Consider the following 25328-nt stretch of genomic DNA (forward strand, 5'->3'; position numbering starts at 1 on the left):
TTATTCGATTGCTAAAATCCTCACTGCATTATTTATTTATGTTTATTGAGCGGTCGAGTTTAGTTTTGTTAAATAAACGTTGTGTTATGGTTAGGAATAAAAACAAATGTATTGGTGCTCAAAACTATTTGAACAGCTTACCTCGAACGTACATGCGGTGCTAGAGATCTTTAAATATACAATACACGAGCTCATGTGGTTTAGAACGTCAGATATTTTCCCGGGAAAATACAATTGAACTTTGACCAGCTGTGACGCTTCAGTTGGTATGGGTTTTGGCGTCGCCGTTCCGCCATATTGAGTGTGGCATTGTAGTCAGAAAAACTTAAATGTTCAGTATAACTGAAAAAATATAAATATTTCAAGCACACTTGTAACATAAATCTTAACCAGCACATCTCACCTAGTGGGCAAACTTCCAAGGGCTCAATAAGGTAATATAATCTTAATTTAATTAAAATTATTTTTAGGAACATAAAAGTAAAGATGTACAACAATAAACTGGCATGTGCTTATTTGTATTTATTACAATTTAACCAGTTCAGCTCAGTGCTCCACATTTGAGTCCAAAATTGCATATATCATAAATATTCGAAATATGCTGCTGAGCTGAAGTGCATAAGTACCAAAGGTATTTATCAGCTTATAGGACAGTCTTCAAATATTTTTTTCAGACAAAGGAGGACCTTGGAGTAAAAATGGTTGAGAATCACTGATACAATAACCAAATCAAACATATTTCTTTAATAAAAATAAAATAAAAAGATAAATTTAAGGTAAAAGGCTAATAGTGCAGCTTTGTTGAAACATTTAGTTTCTATAAAATCAATATTGAGAATTCATATTTTTATGGAACATTGCAGTATGTATTATACATGATAAATAATTAAAATCAATGGCCCATGATTATACATTATTCATGTGCCCTTGCAATATGAAATATGTGGGGGGGGGGGGGGGGGGAGATGAAAATATTACACAATTTTAGTTTGCTCTAAACATAAAAGGAAATCATTACATCAATATTTTTATTAGAAGTTGGAAATTAGAACTAATTATTGTATATATTTCTAACTAGTTAGAAATTATTGCAGCTCATATCCATTGTTCATTAAAAAAATAATAACACTGAGTAAAATTAATATGCATTTATTTAAATTAAGATTTACAATGAATCACTTTACAGTTGTGTGTAATGAAAACTGAACATACATTTATAGAGGTATAACTTATAGAGGTGTACCCTTGAAACTCAGTGCTATATCTAACAACTCTGTTCCCAGTTTCTCCTGCTCTCCTCCCTGAAGAAACTCAGCAGACAGTTCCCGGAAGGTGCTGCACACTCTGCGTCCATGAATGTCTTTTCTGTGGATGGCATGTTTCCACCGGTGACGTGCCTCTCCATAGAGTACGACCAATGATCTGCGTGGTAAATGCACAGCTACTCTCACCTCCCCGTGGCCCAATTCTCCCCAGCCTCGGTCTAAACTCATCGTGAGGACAGTGTCCGAGAGCAGGTTAATGGTGACCAGGTGCTCTCCCCACAGCCAACTGTCATCCAAGTGAGGGTCAATAGCAGAGCCTCTGACGGGATCATAGTCTAGGTTGCACTGCTCCACTGGTTTGAAGGAGGCCAACTGAGGCGCCTTTGACATCCTGTCCAGCAGGTGACGACTGATAGGAGGCAGGCCTGTGAAGTCTCCCACACGGACACGGCGTTTCTTGAAGTTCACCTTTGGCCCAAAGTCCTTTGGATATTTATACATATACAGTTACTTGGATGCTATTACAATAGTACTGGTTTACAACTTGTATAACCTCTTCTAATAACAACTTTCATAATTGAGAAACTACATCGAATTTCTGAACTTTTAAGGAAGGCCTATTATTTTTATTTTACATTTTCGACTTTCTTTAGGGTGTAATGTTGCTGTTTCAGCATGAAAAAGTTCTGCAAAGTTACAAAGTGCATAGTCACTCCAAAAGGAGTTATTCTCTAAACCAGTGCACACTGTTTCTGTACACATCACATCCTTCATTTAAATAATTCCCGCCCAAAGCATAGGCAAAATAAAGGGGACAAGGCTGTGTTGCTATTATGATAAGGGGCACAACATTTCCAAAACAAGCTCTACAGCGGATGAACAATCACAACACACTGGTCCATGTGAAAAATAATGTTTTTGAATGTTTAAGTATAAAAAACCTATTCCAGCAAAGCTCAAAAACATGCATAACAGGTCATCTTTAAAAATTGATGGCATACCACAGCACAGTTGTAGTAAACTGCAAAAATCCTCAAAAAGTGATTTACTAGAAGAAAATGGTGACCAGTTATGACAATTTTCCACTATAGATTTATGAATATTCTAACTTTAAATCACAAATGTTCTTATCTAAAATGTCTACTACATAAAGATCATGCTGCTGATAAATAAAGTTTTACCCCCTTAATCACCTGTTTCCGTCGGCCTGACTGAGATTCTCTCCAGACGTCTTGATCCATTCTGGCGATCAGCTCTCTCTCTTCATCTTCTGACACAAAATTCTCCCACAGAAATATTCCAGGAAACACAAAGGACTGTCGAGCACCATTCTCCTCCTCTCGGACCGCTGTCTTTGACACTGGATCATAGGTGAAATCATAATGGATCTGCAATAGAATTTTTATTTATTTTTATATGACATTCAAAAGTTGTGGCAGTAAAATGTTTCTGTTGTTGAAAGAAATTAATACTTGTATTCAGCAAGGATGCATCAAAAGTGACAGTAAAGACATTTATAATGTTACAAAAGTTTAAATAATTGCTGTTCTTTTGAATGTTCTGTTCATTGAATTAAAATATGCTAAAAATATCAAACAGCACAACTGTTTTCAACATAGATATTACCATGAAATATTTTTTGAGCACCAAATTAAAATGATTTCTGAAGGATCATATGACGCTGCGACTGGAGGAATGATGCTGAAAATTCAGTTTTGCATCACAGGAATAAGTTACATTTTTAAGATATATTCAAATAGAAAAGTTATTTAATTTTTTGTAGTACTGCTTAACTTTACATCAAATTAATAAAAGCTTGGTGAGCATGAGAATTTCACCACACACACACAAAAAAAAAAAAAAAAAAAAAAAAAAAAACCCTAACTAAACCCCAAACCTTCGTGTGTAAAGATTAGTAGCGTAATTTTGGGAGTCAGGCTATCTGAATTTAATCAAATGGAGGACCCCGTTTAACTCAGGTTGTGATGGAGTGAAACTTTGGCTATGCATGTTAAGACAATCGCTTTTGAACGTAGTGTTGTTGACTCACCAGGTCATTCTCCAGCAGTAAATGTTTAGACTTCTGTGCCTCGCACCTCAGACATGTTCTTATTCCTTTACAACCACAGTTAAAACTCGGAATATATTCCGCAGCCATCAAGCAAACATTTGTGCATCACTTTAATGTGTCCCCGTAAAACAACTGAAGGCATATCAGTTCCCACCTCTTCAAGCCGCATGGATCACAAACCCATGAAACTATGCTACAATTCATGCTGCCTTCAAATGCTATCGGAATAATTGTAAATTCTAGTTTTAAAAATTTGGACTTCAACGGCGATGAGCTCGTAATCACGACTTCAGAAGTGGGAAGTAGGTAATTTCTAATAGCATGAAGACAACATAAGACTTGAATAAATCACAAATCAATGCATTTCATAAAAAAAGTCAATTTATTAATAACAAAAAAATAAAGTACATCACAATAAAGTGGAACTTGACTGATGAGGAAATGATTTCCTTGTACATAAACAATGCAACGAAATATTCAATTAATCAATAATTAATTTTATTACTCCAACATGTGTTGTTAGAAAAACAATACTGGAAGAGGAACTCCAAATATCTTGACCTCAATGTTACTAGAGGCTGTTCTCTGAGAGCTTGTCAGCCGTCACATTTTAAGAAAATAAATAAACGGGAGTATTGTCACCCATTGCAGTGACTATTCAGTTCGTTGTGAATAAGTTGTTGTCATCCAATGCAGTGTGATGGTTCTTCATTCTATTCCCTCCTGCTTGTCTTTGATGGCAACCTAAAATAAAAAAGGTCACATAGTAAACAAGACTGATGAGGAGTACTGCGAAATCTTGGTTAACATTTTGGGTCTACTAGAATAGGATGTCATGCCTATATGTTCAAAAAACACATCTGACATTGTTGCAGCACATCTCTTCCCAGTCAGTCAGTAACACTCAAGGTGTGTTTGACTGGATGCGATTGGTGTCCTCAAAATATCGCCAGAGCGTTCAGAACCTACGGCTCCGTGTGTTTTCCATTCGCTCTCGCAGTGCTATGATGTTATACACCGATCAGTGGGGCTGGGTTTCATTTGAATTTCTGCTATTTTGATTCCAAATCCAATTCTGCTTAGCGATTCCAATTCTTAATTTCAAATTTTAATTAAAAAAATTTGGTACAAAAAAAACACATGTATTCTGTTTTTTTTGCAAAACATTCTGTTGCAGCTGAATAACGAACAAAAATCATCAGCCTAAAGAGCAACTAACTAATAAACTAGACTAATATAAATTTCAAGCATTATTAAAGACATGTATATAGTCAGTAATACAATAAGAACAAAATAGCAAATAAAAATACAACTGAACATCAGAAATTAAAATCAAATGTAAAATAACACTGCATAGTTTACTTTTTATAAATAAAATATAGATCATTCATTTAACAAAAGTTTTTCAGTGAAGATTAGTGACTTTAGTGATTTTATTTATCTTTTATTCTTCATTAACAGTGAGTGAGTTTACATGCTAGCCTGGTTTTACCAGACTCTCGTACATTTCATTTGTACATAGAGTCTGGCCACTCTTCATTGACAAGGGTTTATTTCCGCGAAGGCGGGTACTCTGTTGAAGTTTAAAACTATTGGATCTGCCCTGAGCCGCTCTGGATCTGCCATAACCAATCGCTATCGTTTGGTCGTGACGTATGTCATGCGCCCTTCGCCTGTTTCACTCATGGAAATCCGACAAAATAAATGTGCACATGTGCAGGCCACCTCAGTAATAAAACTATAGGATAAAACCTAAAACTCGTGCATTCGGATTGTGGTTTATTCACGCCACGGCGGACAGGAGAACTTTGTGATCGGCGGCACTCACGCGATCCGTAACATCATTGTATGCTGTAAATAAAATGTCATATGCTTGGTATGATAATAAATGCTGCTATAAATAATGGACCAATTCAAATGTTTAAGTGTTTTTATTTTGATTTGTTTGATCAGTGATGAAATATATTGCTCTTAAACACTTGCCAGCATTTTAAGGAAATACAAGTCTATGCATCCTAATAACATCAAAGCAACCGTATGGTGTTCTGCAGTGGTCAAAAATGATTTCAAACAGTGAATTTTGAAGTGATATATTGTTGAAAACTCAGAGATGTGGATTCGGACAGCTGTTACATCAACATTACCTTGCGTTTGTCAGAAGCAGTAGGTAACTCGGCCGGGGATTTTTACGCGGGTGGTGAGAGACGGACGGCAATAAAATAACTGACCAGTCCCTGTAACCTAAATGATGGCAATACCTTCCAACCCCACGAGAAACAGCTACCATCTGAATAGGGCTTCAGCCAACTCCTTCATCACTAACGAAGCGATCTGGAAAATCAAACTTTTCCCGAATTTACCCTGTTGGAGGGCCGCAACATCATGGCCACCAACTAACCCCAGCAAAGACTGTTATTGCTCCGGCTTTAACTTCTATTCGGCAGCGGTGCCACAATGCAATGAATGGTCTAGTTTGCATCTTACTCCGCCGACATTACTGAACTACATCTCAAACTAGCGCATGACATCAACGTCATCGTTCTCAGCCACTCCCTCTGTTCGCTGATTGGACCAGTAAAAATTTGTACACAGCAGACTACACAGCAGTCCCAGACGTAGTACTGAAGGAAAATGAAAATTGAGCGGAAGTACGTAGGAGGGCAGAGCCAGGCTATTTACATGCACCCTTATAATGCAATTATAATGGGATTTTAGCAATTATTTGATCAAACTTATACGATTAAACCCATAGTCGCATTAAAACTATGTGGTGCACACCGATTTTAAATCTCAATAAACAGACACGTAAACACCTTAATCATATTATTACTGCTCTGACCAGTGTGCATGTGCTCGGTTCTACATGGATGCCATGTCTTGTTCACACAAGTTCGTTAAAGTTTCTCTTCTCCAAATCACTAAACTCTCTCAACACAACTGGCTACGCAGTCTCTGCTCCGTACATCTTCATCTTGACTGCGGGAAGAACGCCATGGCAGCGTAGGCAAACCCAGAATAGTGAATAAAATCCAGTACGTCCATGAAAACATACTTTGAAACTGAAGCAAGTAGATTAAAAAAATGGGCGGTAATATGCATACTGTATGTCTGTCTGACTGTGGTATAACCATTAGCGAATAATCAGAATAATGAAAATTGCATGTAAACATCTTACTCTTATAAATAATCACATTAATGACACAGACAGCAGCAGGTATATTAGGATTCAATATAATGTTACGCATGTGCTTTCTCTCAACCGTTCACGTTCACTTAAAGGAAGTTTATGTAAGATTGTGGCCAAAAGTGGTACTGCAATCACTTTCAAATTACTGTAGAGCGGTGTATCCTCTCCCCTTCTCCCTGACTCGAGGTTGCCAGATAGGATGCAAGATCTGGATCAGGATCTTTAGTTTTAGTTAGTTATCTGATGCTTTAAAAACGGGGGGTGTGACGTCATGATTGACAGCTGAGACTGACGGCTTCTCTGAATGAAGTCGTCACTGAGGCACTAACGGATTTTTTCCGTGATTTTTGGGAGCAGATTGGAGCTTTAGCTTTAATTTCTACATTTCCATAACTGTTTATTTCACACCAAACATAATTAATTGTTCTGCATCTGTGAGAGTGTGGGCGGGCTTTTGATATCGCGACTGTACTTCCTGCGCTCTACTGCGCAACTCCGGTGCCGAAATCTCTACTGCGCACTGTGCGCAGACTCGGTCCCAAGATGTCAGCGCCGTGCAGGCTGCCTGAAAGCTTTAACTCTGGCAAGCGGAAACGGATGATGCCGAGTCGTCCATATTTTTTACGGTCTATGATTGGAAGCCATGTTAATCTTGCACTAAATCAGCCACCGTAGGAGTTAAAACGAAATCAGAATTGAGAGGAACAGAAACTAATATTCACTGGATGGTCATATACCTTTTCACCGCTAGATTGGGGAAAATATCACACAGTGTAGCTTTAAGGTTCGGTTAAGGGGTAGGTTTAGAGTAGAAACCTAATTATTACCCAGTTATTGTAATTACTATAATAAGTATATAGTATGGACATGGGGAACATGACTGTAAACAATAAAGTGCTACCAGAATTTTTGATCATTTATTAATTTGAAGCTGCTTTGAAACAATCTTATGCTATGCATAAAACACATACCCTGAATCTCTCCTCCAGCAGAGACAGCTCACTGATCAGATCAGTGATGGCATTAGTGAAGGCTTCCTGGGGACTGTAGTCTGGTGTCGTCTGAACACGGATCACAATCTTGTGTTCTAGAGGATGAGGAACCTTATATCCAGCAAACAGCACCTGAGGGTCCTTCAGCAGTTGCCTTATGGAAACGTGGCAGAGGTTGATTTCACAGACCAGTAGAGTGTCACAGTAATGACTTAAATCTGAATGGCCATCAAGTACTTACGAGCGGATGATGTTCCCCAGTGTGTGATCCTCTTTATTCAGTGTGAACAGACATGCATTTGGCACCTTGGTGTCTTTAACAATTGTGATCCTGTAAAAGGAAGTTGAACATGAACATAAGAAAATAGCTTTCCATTACAAACCGTTTACTGTGGCGGTACAATGGTGGTAATAATTGTGAAACTTTGATTAAGAGTGTAGTACTGGACAATCACCATACTGTACATGCATCATGGTATGCTAAATAATGTCCAAAAACGTACATACATACACGTTTAACAATTTGATTTAACTAGTTTAATTTTACTGGTCAAATCTAACTTCAGTTCAGTAACTTTCACAAGTAATCTTATTCATGAAGAGCATTATTTCCAGTTTATATTTTATATAAATATGCCTTGTTTGATACCTGAAAAGTTGCACAGGTCTACTTAAAATCGCAACATTATTTTTATTCATTTATATTTTTTACAGATGGACTTACTATCTGTTGTTAGCCATTATAGCCAACAAGCTAAACACTTTGCAAGCTACCTCCTGTATTCCAGATGGCTGTTTGTTTCATTACAGGCAGCTATCAGTTAGTTTCACTGAATAGTAAAGATTGCGTTGAACTGCACTTACTTCTTTTCTCCCTCAAATAGCAAAAAGGACTCGAATGCTGGTGGCGCGTTCATCCTGTTTGAAACCCAGTGGCGATTGTGCTAATGGACGCACACTATACTGCGCAGGCGCAGTAACACGAAGCTAAAAACGACCGTTTTTGCGCGCAGTGTTGGGTGAAGACCGCCAGAGGGCAGTGATTAGCCGTAGATCAGTTACTGAGGAAAAGGATGCTAACGCTAAATAAAGGCGGTGTTTTTAACACATTAATAAAGACGTCAGCCTTATTTTAAATATTTAAAGATTTTTAAAGATTCTTCATAAGTTGAAATGGTTGGGAAATAAACCTAAATTATATATTTTATATATGTTATTATAAATAAATATATAACATATAATTAGCCTATATATATATATATATATATATATATATATATATATATATATATATATATATATATATATATATATATATATATAATAACTATATTCAGATTTACATATATATTCAGGCATATAATTATATATTGAGACATAAATATAATTATTTCCTGTTTGGTCTTACATACTTTCTCTATTCCGAAAAACTGTAAAAGAGAGAGAGAGAGAGAGAGAGAGAGAGAGAGAGAGAGAGAGAGAGAGAGAGAGAGAGAGAGAGAGAGAGAGAGAGAGAGAGAGAGAGAGAGAGAGAGAGACTAAACCTTATTTTTCAGCCGTGAAAGGCACTCCTCCTCATGACCTTATCTTTACTCACAGGTTCATAACATATGAATCATGCATTTTACAACTTCTTGAATGCTGTGTAAAAAACAACAACTGTGATTTGCCAATACGGAAAGTCTCCTTTTATAGGAAATGACACCAGACAGCTTTCTTCGATATTTGTCATTAAAGCACATAAATAGGCCTCGGTTAAAACAGTTCTGCCAGAAAGAATCGGGAGAATAAATACTGTGAGAATAATCCATTTATTAACAACCCAGCAAGCAATAAAGTACTTTGGCATATGCCCGTCCGTAGCTCGCAATCAGAGGGTATGGACTCTGCATATCCTGCCTGAAGACGAAGGCAGAGGCCCTTTGACTTGGAGGTGGTGGGGAGGATGGCGGTGAATTGGGGCGTCAGCATCTGCAAACTCAAACATGAGTAAGTACCGATCTTTTATACCCAAGTATTAGAATGTGATTGGATAGCTAGTTGAAGTGACCTCACAATTAAGTCTTCCCGGCAGAACTTATGCTAAAGCTTTCATTTCTTAGATGTTGTTAGTCATTCTTTATAGTAATGCATGAAAATACTGATGCGAGCAGTCTTGTGACAGTAGTTCAGGAAACACTGATGCTCTGATGAAAGCTATAGTCAACTGCCCACATATATCCTCCTGCATGGGAGCCAGGAATAGATTTTTGTCCTCTGTATAGACAACATTGTTAGTCAATTTCTCTGACAACATAATGTCACAGTCTGGATGTCCTGTAAAGAGCACATTCAGGGCTTCTCAGAGATGCCACATGTTTGGAAGTTTCACAATGACAACTGCCTTTCCTTGGACTTTAAAAATGACTGACATTAACTGATCATATTTAACTTCTTACACAAACGCATCGATTGACTACAGAAGGCTTTTATTAACCCCCCGTAGAGCAGTTTTATGAAGGATAGATGCACTTTTGTGACTTCAAAACAGAAACAGCCATTCACTGCCATTATAAAGCTTGGAAGAGCCAGGACATTTATTAGTAGAAGTCTGATTTGTCTGAAAGAAGAATGTCATACACCTATGACTTGTGGGTGAGTAAATCATGGGCTAATTTTCATTTTTGGGTGAACTATCCCTTTAACTTTTATATGACTAATTGTTAATATTTTGTCATTAAATCACCATCTCAAAAGGGGTTTCAAATCAATATATGACTTACTGTTATAAAACAGGACATCGATTTCATACATGTCCACTTTAGAGGACACCAGGACTTGTCCTGCATGTTCATCAGGCATTTTAGGAGACACAACAAGTGAAGGGAAATAAATTATATTTCAATATTTCTATGAAATATTAGATATCATTAAGAAAATCTTGCCAGTCTCTAGTCCCATTATTATGCATGTTGCCCCAAGAACACACTCATTTGCATCAATCTATAGATATATATTGAAGCAAAATGATATCAAAACATTCTGTTTTTATATATCATAATTAACATAGTTGAGGGTCATCTTTATACAATCCTGAAACCTAAAAAATTAGGTAAAAATTGATTGATTAAAAAAAAAATGCCATTGTTTTTGCCTTTTCATGCTTTTTTATTTTTCCTGGTTTCCTGAGGACATAGCATAACATATTAATAAAATTTAATTTTCCATTTTTTCTTATGCGCTAAACAATGTAAAATATTTTTTATCCGATTTCCATTCGATTTTCTTGTTTTTCTTATTAAAACTGTGTGAGAGGGATGCTATAAATATTGCACAGATGTGATAGCAACCACAAACAGTCATGTGGAAAAATAGACATCATCAAAAAGAAAAGAAAAGTGAAATATGTGGGTGTGTGTTTACAAAAGGGAGTATTGTCCTGTGTGGGTGAAGAATGTCCATGAAGTTACCCAGACCACGAGTCTTTCACAAGTTTCTTCACTCCTTCCACATTTGATTTGACTCGATAATGACTTCTCACAGGAACACAAGGAACCTTATTCAAGAGCATTTATTTTTTATATACATTTGCCATGTGCACATCAAAACCTGAACATGTACACTTAAAATTGCTATTTTTATTAAAAAATAATAATAATAATAATAAAATTGTTTGAATAAAAACATTAATATATTCATCACTAATAATATATTGTTTTATGTGTGTAGTCTTTATTTATTTTATATTTTATATTAAACAAAAGTGATTTAGGGTTTAAAAAAATAAAAGTTCAATGCCAATGACCCTGAGATGATATCATAAGGGACCCCCTTCCAAAAATATAAATGTAATATAATTTCATGACTAAAGATCCCTTTATGCTTTGTGTTACAAAAAAGTGATATTATATATTATAAAGTTATATTATTAAGAAAAACTTTTGTTAGCAAAGGCCTTTTATAATGTTTTATGCAGGCCAAGCCAATAATTTAAAACATTATCTTAAAAATACTGACTTTAAATCTTAAACATTTTGCAGTTTTTAAGGATGCTACATGCATGTGGGGAGGTTTGTGGTTACATCTTTCATAATCAGTCTTCCAAAATCCCCTGTGAAATCGTCTAGCTTGAGAAACACTGTCACAGTGGAAAAATAAACAAGAAAATGATTATAAAGCTTTATAATAAAATGTCTTCAGAAGCAGTGTAGTATTTGATCGCCATAAGAGTCATGTCTGTTTCCAACCATTCAATGATTTCTGACAATAACACATTTTGATGATGATGATGAAAAAGAGGAACACGCCATGAAAGGCAATGAACACTTGAAAAAGATTCTGGATTTACAATCGCTTCCTTCTCTTTTTCGGTAAACAAACACCTCTAAATGACAGATGTGAACGTGAAAAACTGCTCATTGAGAATGTCAGCATTAACTGTAAATCAACAATGACATCAACTATGAATAACTGTTAATTTATACATGCTGAAATATGCATTTCTCTATTTTATTTTAACAATTTTGGGGTGACGCTTAGATTATCAAGAATATATTTGAGTTACTTTTTCAAATAAGTACACTGTAAAGAATTAGTGTCATTTTAACTGTAAAATATTGTAACAAATGTAAATAGGTTAACACTAAGATCCCGTACTACAGACTGTATAACTGTAAAACCAGCCATTTAAGGCAATTTGTACAGTAAAATACTGTTCAATGTACGGCTTGTAGAAGTAAAAAAGGGCAAATTATACGTTTAATTTACAGTGAAAATCTGTAAACTGACATTCCCAGAGTTCCCTTTGGGACACATTTGAAAGTATTTTGTTTAAATAATTATGTTTCTTAATTTGTTTTGCTTTTTGTTTTTTTATCAGGTATGCACATTTGGGTTTTATGTTACATTTGTTGTTTAATAATGTTTATTGCATTATTTTAGTGCGTGTTACCATTATGGTGTTTTGTGTTAATGACTCTGTGCATTTTCTGGAAGCATGTATAATTCAGACTGTGATGAACTTCTGGTTTAAATTGCTGTTTTTTTACTGTTAATTACTGGTTGATACTGTAAAATTGCCAGGTTGTTCTGTAAATATGTTTACGTCGTTACTGTATTTTTTACAGAATTATTCAGGCAACCAGAATATTTTTTTTTTACTATTGACTATTTACACTGTACATTTTTAAAATGGTGCAAAGGATAATTTCACTTTTGGCATTAATAGAGTTTAATTAGCTGGTTCGGGTCTGTTTGATTAAGGTTGGAGCTAAACTCTGTAGGACAGTCAACCTCGAGGACCAGGGATGAGAATACCTGTCTATATTGAAGACATCCTTATCTTCTCCCGAAACCTGTCTGATCATCTTCACCACATGATGCAGATCCTGCGGAAACTCTGTGACTTCCAACTATACCTGAAGCACTCAAGAAGTGTGTGTTCCACCGTGACACCATTCACTTCCTCTGTTACGTCCACGTTCCTCTGTTACTCACCTGCCCTGTACATCCATCGGCTGGAACCTGTCTCATCCACAACAAAAAGGTACAATTTAGATTTCTATGAGTCGAATAGCTTGTCAAAGAAGCTAAGCATACGTCCCAACTAAGAGTGGTCCGCCATTACAACCAACATGGCATCCAGATGGACTAGAGGAAGGTACAAGGCATCGAGAGCTGGCCACAACCACCATCCATCAAGGAGCTACTGGGCTTCCCGGGGTTTGCCAATTTCAGGAGAAAGAAATTAATAGAAATACAGGAGATTCATGAATAACTTCAGCAAGATCAGTTGATCTCTCACTGCCCAAGTCTCTCTCCGTCCTGGAACAACGACCCTACCACCATGACCTTCAGTCAGCTTCAGAAAGCCTTCTGTACAGATACTGAACAAATCCTGTTGCTATCCAACGACCATACAAATCCTGAACATCCGTTCATTGCTGAGGTGGACGCTTCCATCACTGGGGTATAAGCTGTCCTCAATGGCATCTCAGCAACAGGACCCAAACTCCATCCATGTGCCTTCTACTAAAAATAAACTGTCCCGGTGGAGCACAACTATGACAGGGGCAACCGTGAACTGCTGACCATCAAAGTGGCGACACTAGGAGGGAGCCAACACCCATTCAAAATGATCAATGACCATCGAAATCTAGTACCTCCAAGAAGCCAAGAGAGTGAACACTCGTCAAGCTCACTCGGTCCTTTTCTTCACTCGGTTCAACTTCACCGTAACCTACCGACCTGGTGACAAGGCCCAGAAGGCTGATGTAAACACAATCCAGAGACTACTACTGCTCCTCCGAACCCATTCTCCCTCCAGTCATCATTGTCTGTCCCATCCAGTGGTCCCTTGATGACCAAATCGCGGAAGTCTCGTGGTCTCCACTGGGAGGTCCAGAGGGATGTACAAAATCACTTTTGTTTGTCCTAAATGGACTCAGCACACACATCACCAGGCTCAGGACACCCAAGCTGCCAGCTGACCATCTTGCTCATCAGCAACTGCTAATGTTTGGCCAGGAGGTCTCCCGATATATCCAAGGATGCTCAGTCTGTGCAATCTCCCAGGTCCCACACCATCTTCCTGGAGATAAATTGGTACCTCTACCTGTCCCGAGTTGACCCTGGTCCTACTAATGCACTTCCTTACTGATCTCCTTTGTTGAAGGCCTGTAAATAAATTCCTTTGAAAGGGCTACCTACTGTCCTAGAGATGGCCAAAACCCTCTTCAATCAACTCTTCCATCACTTTGGGATACTTGAAGACATTGTCTCCAATCACAGACGCCAATTTCTCCAGAGTTTGGCACGCCTTCCTGCATTCAATCATCACCCATGCACTATATGAGCAGTCAACCATCAGTTCTATTGTCTGGTCTCATTGTTCCTACCTCTTAGACACTTACCCGTGCAATCGTCTCAGCTCGTCTTCAGTCTTCTCCAGCTCTCCAGTCATCTGCCATTCCCATCTGAATCCAATAAGAACTGTCATTCATCGCTACTGGTTCTCAAACCTGTCCTTGGGGACCCCCAGCGCAGCACATTTTGTATATCTCCCTCATCTAACACACCTGATGAGCTCATTATTGTGACTGCAAGACCTGAAGTGTGTGTGTCAAATATGGGAGACATACAAAATGTGCAGAGCTGGGGGTCCTCCAGGACAGGTTTGAAAACCCCTGATCTAGACAACCTATCCATTCTCTCAGTTACTCACCGTACGTCATTTGTCTTCTGCATACCTGCAATAAACCTTTTATCATGGAAATGACCTATGTGTTGCATTCTTCTTTACCATGATACCAATAAAGTAATTGAATTAGGAATTAAGGTTGTTTAATCATAAAATGGGAAATTATTATATGGGATATTATTGTAATATTTTTGTTCTTCTTTTTTTTCTCCTATGTTGCACACCAGCAAGATTTTCCTTTCCTGCATTTACAAATAGCACCTAAATTATTTGATAGGTGCGCATCTGTCACTCATTAATGTTCTGGGAGTCCTTACCTAGTATTTATCTGTCTTTCTTTACTTTCATGATTAAATGGGTTTTACTTGGATGTTTAAGTAATTTCAACTTAAAAACATCAACATTAAAACTGACTTAAAAATGTGTTGAATTTTGTAATGTACAACATGTCAAAGTATGTCCAGTGTAAATCATATCATTCAATATTTGTTAACTATCAGACATAAATTCACTTATTGTATAATGTTAAACAAAACTAATTGTGGAATATTCTATCTGTATTTCCTCATCAGGGTTTGTGGAATAGGAAGTTTTTGTTGCAGAACGCCCCTCCCACACTCATAGTCTATAACTCTATAAACCCCTGGTGATCATAACAGCTCAGCACACTCTCCCACAGCTCGCTGTCTGACCTTTGTTCTGCAGGATGGCTGAATCCTATGTGCGACATGTGGAACTGTTAGGCTTCGAGAAAAGATTCTTTCCCAGTCAGCACTATGTAAGTAAAATACTCCAAAATCAGCATTTCACACATGATATTTTACATTTTATTTTTTTACACATTATTGTGAAATATCAAGACAAGTGCATAGCTATAAACAACACTCTAAAAAATGCTGGGTTAAAAAACAACAACCCAAGTTGGGTTGGAAAAGGAAAAACCCAGAAATTGGGTTGTTTGAACCCAGTGAATAGACCCATTCAAACAACTCAATTTCTTGGTTTGTCCATTTTCAACCCAACTTGGGTTGTTGTTTTTTAACCCAGCATTTTTTTTAGTGTGAAGTAAAGTGCTTTGATATGATTACAACTGTCATAGAGTTTTTCCTATAAGAAACATTTAATCTTATTTATTTTTTTACTGAAGGTGTACATGCTCCTGGTTAAATGGAGTGATCAGTCTGAAAAGCTGGTGTACAGACGCTATCCAGAAATCCACACATTTCATGTAAGTCTCTTTTTCTGTTTTCTACAATTGAAAGTGGCAGAGTGTGTTTCATTTCCCTTTACTTAACTGATTTCATTATCATTGCCGCGAGCATTTCCTGTATTTCTAGTCACGCATGATCACATTTGTATAAAATTATGTTTAAACATTTTACAATACGGGCTAAAAAAGTGTAACTAGTCATTATTTGTTAATGTTAGGTAAAAGCATATATATTATAACTAATATTAACAAATGGAACTTCATTTTAAAGTTTGAAACAAGTATATATATATATATATATATATATATATATATATATATATATATATATATATATATATATATATATATATATATTAGGGCCGGGACTTTAACGCGTTAATTAAGATTTAAGATTAATCAACTACGGTACTTTAACGCGTTAATTAATTACGCCAAAAAATAAATAACTATTTTAACCACTCTTATTTTTGCACCGTGGAACGTTTTTCAATGAATGAGTTTCGACGGACCGATTATACTGGAACACCAACTAGCGCTCACGAGTCACGACAACAACAAACCATAGTGAACAGGAACGAAGAAGCGAATTACACCGCTTTGCTTGGCCCCGTGGATGGGAAATTTGGTTTTAAAAAACGAAAGGATGGAAGCGTCGACAAGAGCATGGTTGTGTGCAAGCTATACAACAAGGAATTTGCGTATCACCGCAGCACAACGAGCCTCAAATATCACAAATATGCTTTTGCTACACTTAATGGCAAACATTGCACTGGTCTGCTGGACTGAAATCAATAAACAATATTTTGTTGATTAAGCTTATGTATTCAGTCATTATTCAATGGTATACTAAAAATCCATGTGAAAAATGACTTATCATTGTTCCAGTTCGAATATTTATATGCAATTAAAATGCGATTAATTTCGATTAATTAATTACAAAGCCTCTAATTAATTAGATTTTTTTTAATCGAGAACCTTATGCATTCATTTATATATATATATATATATATATATATATATATATATATATATATATACATACATATACATATATATATATATATATATATATATATATATATATATATATATATATATATAAATGAATGCATAAGCTAATTTTATATTAAAAAAATAGTTCACAATATTTTACGGTGATGGAGTTACACATTACTATGCATATATATATATATATATATATATATATATATATATATATATATATATATATATATATATATATATATATATATATATCCATTAAAAATGCATGTTGATATTATTCATGCATGTTGTTAGGTAACACTTTTACAGTGCCCTTGTTATATGTTAAAATGTCCTTGACATAGTAATAAAATATATATAATTACACTGTAACAATGACACTTAAAAATAAAGTGTAACCCAAAAACATTGAATTTACAGAAAACGTTGAAGGAAATGTTCCCTATTGAGGCAGGAGACATTGATGCAAAGGACAGAATCATTCCTACATTACCAGGTACATGTCTTTATTGTCACTTTTTACAGTAATGTCTTTCAGAAAAAATAAAATAAAACAGTTACGACCAGCAATAAATGTGCCATCATGTGAGTTTCATTTTTCAGAAAATACAGAAATAAGTTTCAGGTCTCAGTGTTCCTATCAGAATAGGAAACACCTGCTTCATGTCAAGCATATCAGTCTGTTTAAAGTTCATGAAAGGTGTCTACTCTACACGTAATGTTAAAGCCTTTTCTGTTTGCATGTCATACAGTGATATTCCTTTTTATTTTGGGTTTTTTTAGTTTAAGTTTCAGTTCTGCAAAGTTCAAAGTAAAAAAAAAAAACTTCTTTTTTATGGGGGATATTGTGACCGATGTTGATAAGCTGTACTTTCTTTGGACTTTCCAACGTGGCAGGCAAGATACAGATATTGTAACAAAAAAGTGTTTCAAAAGAGCTTGTGCAACATGGTCACCGCAGAGACAACACAAGTGAAACAGTCCACCTGACCTTCTGTAATTAAATCTCTCTCAGCTCCTAAATGGCTCGACAATCAGAAAACGACAGAGACGAGGCAGGCGACTCTTGCTGAATACTTCCGGGCCCTTCTCAGCCTGCTGCCGAAGATCTCTCGCTGTCAGCTTGTGTGTGACTTCTTCAAAATGCGGCCTGAAGATGAAACTCCACCAGCACCGCACCCGTAAGCCTGTCTGGTCAAAGTTAGTTAGAGCTGTGGCAACGTTTTGATGCTTTAAGCCATAGTGGTTATGGACAATGCTCAAATATTGCTTTTGATGATGTTCAACACGATCTCATGGTCATGCGTATAAATAGTAAGAGTGTTAAATCTCGTGGAATGGATACGCCAAAATGGGTTTTGGCGTGCAAGTGCTGCGCAGATTTTCGCGTGCATATGATAGGCACTTTATGGCGTGCATATGACACACTCTTGGGTAGGTTTAGGGTGGTGGGGTGGGGTGGGGGGTTCGTATGTAGCTGATCATGTTCCCCACAAATCTGAACTCACAGGAACATTTTTACAATTTCTTAAATTTGATATGCATGAACATTTATGATTTTTATAAAAACACCCATCACTGGAGAGTAAGTAGATCATACGAAAATATAGAAATAAGATTCATATGAATTAGTAACCAATTTGCCAAAATATAAAATAGTTACACATTGCCATGAGATTGTGCTTTCCCTCCAGTGCTGGATCTGCTTTGTACTGTGAATTAAAAAGGCCAAAAAAAATCTTAAATGCAAAAAAGAAATGAAAAAAGAAAGCAGTATTTACAGACATATGTTTCTTTCTATAGATTCAAAAGAAATGAGACCTTTATTATGTCCACAAACAGAGCACGGAGCAACACCAACACCACATCAGGCAAGATCAACTTTCCTGTTTTTGATGATATAATTTAATAGCAAAATCTCGTATCCCATTTCTCAACAGGTTTTTATAGCTGTTGTTCTTTGTACAGAAATCACAGGGCCTATTATGCTTGAGAGCTACAGAGTGATCGCAGACTACAGTAAGAGCTCAAAGTATGAGCTCACTCTAAAGATGGGAGACATGGTGGACATCGTGGAGAAAAGCACCAATGGTGAGACACACACACACACACACACACACACACACACACACACACACACACACACACACACACACACACACACACACACACACACACACACACACACACACACACACACACACACACACACACACACATTTTGTGAAATGTGGGGACATTCCATAGGCATAATGGTTTTAGTACCTTGCAAGCCGTATTTTCTATCCCCCTACACTGCCCCTACCTCTAAACCTGACAATCTTAGGAAACATTTTGCATTTTTTACTTTCTCAAAAAAACTCATGTATGATTAAAGGGGGGGTGAAATGCTGTTTCATGCATACTGAGCTTTTTACACTCTTAAAGACTTGGATTCCCATCCTAAACATAGACAAAGTTTCAAAAACTAATGTTGGACGTTTGATGGAGTATTTCTGTGTTAAAAATACTCCTTCCGGTTTCTCACAAGTTTCGGAGAGTTTTTTTCGAGTATGGCTCGACTTGACGTTAATAGAGCAGAAGGTCCTTGTATGGGCCGTACGGGCTCTTCTCCCGGTAGGGTGCGCGCGCGTGAATAGAGCGAGAGAGGAAATGCACGGCCATAAACACTCGCTCAGCTGCAGATCCACTCGTCCGTGAACACTTATGACGCGCCGCGCTCCACTTTATTCCTATGGGTGACATCAAGCGACTTCAACGCTTCAGCACAGCATTCCGGAAAGGCAGCGCTGCATTTGAACCGATTTGAACGCAGAAATGACGGGAAGCTTCACAACATCGCTTCAGTCGCGTCGCAAAGTGGATCTCCACACTCCAAGAAGTGTGCTTTTGACGGAGCGGTCCCAGCGATAAAGGTTCAGTCCTGCTTTGGAAGCAGCCGGTGAGTTAAACTGCTTCAAATGTCTCTGCTGTTGGCTATCGTCGCGTGAGTAAACATCAGTAAACGACACGATCGCGTGCTTCGTCATTCAAATGCACTAACGGACTCCATTGTTGTTCTATGTATAACGTTACACTAGTCTGACGTGCAAAACCATTTTGCTTGCTACTGCTAAGGTTTAGTCGCATACAATAGTCCATAAACCGAATCATGTCCTCATAAACTGCGAGTAAAGACACACAAATGTTGACAGGCCACTAAATACAGTACATACCACGGAGACGGACGTCCTGCTGTTGCTGTTTCTTCTGTTCAATTTATTTCAGCCTCCGAATGATTCTGGATCATATATCTATTAGCTGAGATCGATAACAATGGGTTTCTCCACGCTTGAGGACGTCACCGCTTTGCGCGCTCGTCATTCTTTAGCTCCGCCCACACGATACGCCTCCAGACGTATTGTGTAAGTTTTTTTTCCGGAAAGACTCGGTACAGCCCATATTTCTTTTATAAATATAATAAAACTAAAGACTTTTCGGAGATATGAAGGATGCAATACTACTCTATAGGTACTCAAGATTGACTGAAACTGAGTGTTTCACCCCCCCTTTAAGCATTTTGAAAAGTGGGGACATGGTTGTCCTCATATTTCACCCTCTTCTTGTAATACCTGTGTCATATCCATGTCATTATACACATTTGTGTCCTGATATTTCACAAAAACAAGCACACACACACACACACACACACACACACACACACACACACACACACACACATACACACACACACACACACACACACACACTATAACTTAACTAACTATTTATATTTCAAATAAAGGCTGTTCTTTTGAACTTTCTGTTTGTGTAAAACATTTTCAACAGTGATAGCATTAAATCATCGTATTTGAATAATTGTCTGAAGGATCTGGACTGGAGTAATTATGCTGAAAGTTCACCTTTGCCATAACAGGAATACATTACATTTTAAATTATACAGTTATTTTAATTTGTAATAATATTTCACAATATTAAAGTTTTTCTGTATTTTTGAATAATTTGAAAAAAATGCAATCTTGGAGGTTGTGAGAGATTCTTTAACTTTCAGAAACGTTTACAAATCTTATCAATCCCAAACTGTTGATAGTAGTAGAAATGATGTCTCCAATTGAACATTTTCTAGTATTGACTAATCACATCTAAATTTTTCAGTTGGCCAAATTGAATTAATGTGAATTGATGCAATTTAATTAACAGAAATTCAATTTGGCCAACTAAAATTTTTAGATGTGATCAGTCACTAGAACATTTTTATATGGTGACCTGAATTTTTTTTACAGTGCAGGTATAATTAAATTAATAAATTAAATTAATGAAATATATGCTGCTGCATGAATAGATAGACATATTTAACAGACACGCTGTAGCAGATCTAGGCAGGTGGAGCTGGGGGAGGTGGAGGGTTTCAGAGGGATTATGATACCGCGCTGCAGGACTAGCTTACTGCAAACAGTGAACCAGACTGTTGAAATGTTGAGCAAGCAATCTCATTGGCTGCAGGATTAACAGAGACCAATCAGCTTGTGCCATGCAGGAATTATGTGACTGCATGCAGACTGCATGTAAAGGATCAGCTTGTGCCATATCTAGATGTTATGATATGAATTACAAAATATTTCAGTGCACTACAAAACTTCTCCATTACATGACCAATGAAACGGTCAGGCACTCATAATGCACTTACAGCTCTCTTTCCACATTTTATAATAACAGTGAGAGATAAAGGTGATCTGATCTGATGTGTACAGGCTGGTGGTTTTGTCAGTGTGAGTCCAGGAGAGGCTGGGTTCCAGCTTCATATTTAGAGCCACTGGATGGAGCAGATGAATCTGAGGAACCAGAGCCTAATTATGCAGGTCAGTGTGTATTGCCATAATTCCACTGATATGAGTCCCAAAACACTATTTTGGGAGTGATTCATTGTGCTATTTGGATTATGCTGATGATATTTACCCACAACAGGAGAGCTCTATAAAACCATTAAAGGGTATAAAGCTGCCGAAGCGGATGAGCTGACTCTCGAGGAAGGAGAGATGATTGAGGTCATCCATAAACTTCTAGATGGGTGGTGGGTGGTCAGGTATGAGTCATCTCATTTTAACTTCATGGTGTGTCGAAACAATTGAAACGCTTGCAGTCATTTGATGATTCATAATTGAGTCGGATTCCCCAATGTCTAAAAAAAATCATTTTTATGCAGGAAAGGAGAAGAGACAGGCTTCTACCCATCCATGTTCCTGTGCAGGACGGGAGAGAAGAAAGAGGTGGACGCTGAGAAGGATGTGGTCAGAAGAGCGACACCACCACCCAGAAGGTATACAGCATTTATTAAGATAACAATAACTGAACATTGGCTGAAATGAGCAAAATATGTAATACTTTTTTTATTTTAAATTTGGGCCAACAGATCTACCATACGCAATGCCCAGAGCATCCATCCTAATGGACGTCAGCGAATCAGTCAGGACTCCTATCGGAAACAGAGCCGACGGTTCTTACAGCAGCGAGGAAGACTAAACTCCAGGGGTGTGATACGATCTCCACTGCAGGAGAGGAAGACAAACAAAGGTGTGTCAAGTCAACTTTATTTATATAGCGCTTTTACAATGACGATTGTGTCAAAGCAGCTTCTCAGTTTTAAACAGGACAATATTGCAACAAAATTTGATTCGGCTGTACTGTACAGTCGTTCTGGAGAAAGCGGTGATTTTATCAGCTTATTTTAATTTATCATATAGTGACAATGTTGGCAGATCAGTATTATAGTTTATAGAATTAATTAAGAAATTAATTTTATTTGGATATTTAGTTGAAAACACTATTATTTGTGTATTCATGAAGAAATATGTCTAGTGCATTATAAACACACGCACGCACGCACGTACGCACACACACACGTACGCACACACACACACACACACACACACACACACACACACACACACACACACACACACACACACACACACACACACACACACACACACACACACACACACACACACACACACACACACACACACACACACACACACACACACACACACACACAAATGAAATATAAAAATGTATAAAATAAAAGTAAAATAATTAATTTAAACATATTTTCATATTGAATTATAGAATACAGTATATTAGCATAGGCCTAATATAAAATAGATAAATACAAATATCTTAAAACACTTATATTAAATGAAACAAATACAAATATATAATGTATTTCACCCCTTTATGTAATGTTATTGTTGTATAATGACATTTACATTAATTATATACAACCCCAAATCAGAAAAAGTTGGGACAGTATGGAATGTGTAAATAAAATAAAAAAGAAGTGATTTCTAAAATTACTTTGACTTGTATTTCATTGCAGACAATATGAACACAAAATATTTCATGTTTTGTCTGGTCAACTTCATGTCATATGTAAATATGCATCCTTTCCTGTCATTCAGACCTGCAACACATTTCAAAAAAAGTTGGGACAGTAAAGCATTTAGCACTTTGTAATGTTGCTATTCCTTTTCACAACACTTAAAAGACGTTTAGGGACTGAAGGTGGGCAACAGTACGGGGTCTTCGTTGTCGCATTTTGCGCTTCAAAATGTGCCACACATTCTCTATTGGAGACAGGTCGGGACTGCAGGCAGGCCAGTCAAGTACCCGTACCCTCTTCCTCCGCAGCCAGGACATTGTAATGTGTGCAGAATGTGGTTTTGCATTGTCTTGTTGAAATATGCATGGACGTCCCTGGAAAAGATATCTTCTTGAAGGCAGCATATTATGCTCCAAAATCTCTATGCACTTTTCAGCATTAATGGTGCCTTCACAGAAGTGCAAGTTACCTTTGCCAAGGGCACTGACACAAGTCGCTATATAAACAAAACTTATTATTAAAGCAGCACTGGGTAGCTTTTGCTCTCGGGGTCCCCCTACAGTTGGAAAAAATAATGTCCTCAACTACTGTCGTAAGCTCTGTCATCCTACAACAGGGGATGCCATCGCGCGTGCATTTGTTGACATGACAGCCCTGATAGCCCTGAGCTAGTGATGCGTGGGTCGTCTCATAACCCGCGGACCCCGTATGTCTATTTAATGGTCGCGGGTGCGGGGCAGGTTGTAAAAATATATACAGTGGTGCGGGGCGGAAGCGTCTCCGTGGGTTGGTGCAGCACTAACAGTTGAACACTGCAGGAGGAGTTCACATGCAGGTGTTCTTCTGGTGTCGCGTGTGAAATGTCTTCATCCCAGGTACAGTCAGTGGCATATGTTTCAGCGTGTCATATGAATATAATTTCATGGGTTTTATTTTTTTCAAACACCAAATAATCACGATGCTCACGTTTACAAGCCAGCGTCATTATATTAGTCTATTGGTTACCGTTTTACAGAATCTATATGATACTTCAGTTCAATGTTTGAGTGGTAGCTCACCGTAACAAGCAGGACAGCATCGGTCGGGCACGCCTCCTTCAGCTCACGCCGACGAGCAAACGCTGGTCACATGTTGATCCTCGTCCTGCCTTTAATCCCATCACTTTTTCGTTTCCTCTTATTGCTTTCCTCCAACAAAACCTTTTCTTTCTTATTTGTCTGTGCTGCTTCGGACATGACTATATTATCCAACGAAAAAAGTTGGGCTCGCACGTCCGAATTTAAGGAAGTGTGGGTGTTGGTGGAAGTGACGTATATGCCGTAAAGCAGTCGAATTTTGTAGTTTTTTTTGTTCTCGGGTTTCTACCCGAAACCCGAAGTTTAAAAGTACGATTAAAAACGATACAGACCCCGTCAAGCTATGGCAGACGTGTCATTCAACCTATTGTAAGTCGATGTATCATCACAAGAGTCTTATAAATATATTATGAAGTTTGAAAAGTTACCTAGTGCTGTTTAAACTTATTATTAATGCATTGCTCACAGAATATGTGGCTCTGGTTGAAAGAAATCTCAGGATGATCTTATTAAAAATCTGTATTATGTTTTTGTTTATGTAGATAACATCGTAAAATCAGACTCTCCTCAAGCAGAAGATCTGGATAAAAGTATCCCAGTCATTCCTCCTCGGCCCAGTCCTCAGCTCATTCTGGAGCGCTGCACTGAGAACACATGCAAGAGAGTCAGCATACATGAGGCCGACTGAAATGATTCAACAGCACACATTACAACTTGACTTGAAAATGTATTAGAAATGTAAACAGGCATTCAGATACTTGTAGCTACGCAAATTATCTGTTCATTCCTGCTTAGCCCAGAACCTGTTATAAGCTATGTGTGTGTTAGACATGTGTTTTTTTAATGTATAATAATGTTTATGTCTAGCCCCTATATTGCTGACCAGCTATACTGCATTTTTATAACTTACTGTGTTCAATCCTGTTTTCATAAACAGTAACAAATAAATAAACATATCTTTAT

General features: G+C 37.3%; 3 protein-coding genes across 3 annotated transcripts; 1 reads left to right on the forward strand and 2 right to left on the reverse strand.

Moving 5' to 3' along the window:
• Positions 1-1133: 1133 nt before the first annotated feature.
• On the reverse strand, positions 1134-3451 carry alkbh4 (alkB homolog 4, lysine demthylase). The gene is made up of 3 exons (XM_067439935.1): positions 3316-3451; positions 2459-2653; positions 1134-1748 (listed from the first exon to the last, which is right to left on the reverse strand). The coding sequence occupies exons 1-3, from the start codon at positions 3421-3423 to the stop codon at positions 1230-1232; spliced, it is 822 nt and encodes a 273-aa protein (XP_067296036.1). The 5' UTR covers positions 3424-3451; the 3' UTR covers positions 1134-1229.
• A 248-nt stretch (positions 3452-3699) lies between these two features.
• polr2j (RNA polymerase II subunit J) lies at positions 3700-8530 on the reverse strand. Its single transcript, XM_067439936.1, has 4 exons — positions 8380-8530; positions 7757-7846; positions 7495-7669; positions 3700-4080 (listed from the first exon to the last, which is right to left on the reverse strand). The coding sequence occupies exons 1-4, from the start codon at positions 8430-8432 to the stop codon at positions 4045-4047; spliced, it is 354 nt and encodes a 117-aa protein (XP_067296037.1). The 5' UTR covers positions 8433-8530; the 3' UTR covers positions 3700-4044.
• A 6782-nt stretch (positions 8531-15312) lies between these two features.
• Positions 15313-25328, forward strand: ncf1 (neutrophil cytosolic factor 1). Its single transcript, XM_067439937.1, has 11 exons — positions 15313-15470; positions 15840-15920; positions 17331-17406; positions 17926-18091; positions 18714-18781; positions 18879-19001; positions 21662-21769; positions 21876-21993; positions 22114-22227; positions 22321-22481; positions 24908-25328. The coding sequence occupies exons 1-11, from the start codon at positions 15399-15401 to the stop codon at positions 25051-25053; spliced, it is 1233 nt and encodes a 410-aa protein (XP_067296038.1). The 5' UTR covers positions 15313-15398; the 3' UTR covers positions 25054-25328.

The sequence above is a fragment of the Pseudorasbora parva genome, chromosome 3, assembly GCF_024679245.1.
Source record: "Pseudorasbora parva isolate DD20220531a chromosome 3, ASM2467924v1, whole genome shotgun sequence".
Taxonomy (NCBI): domain Eukaryota; kingdom Metazoa; phylum Chordata; class Actinopteri; order Cypriniformes; family Gobionidae; genus Pseudorasbora; species Pseudorasbora parva.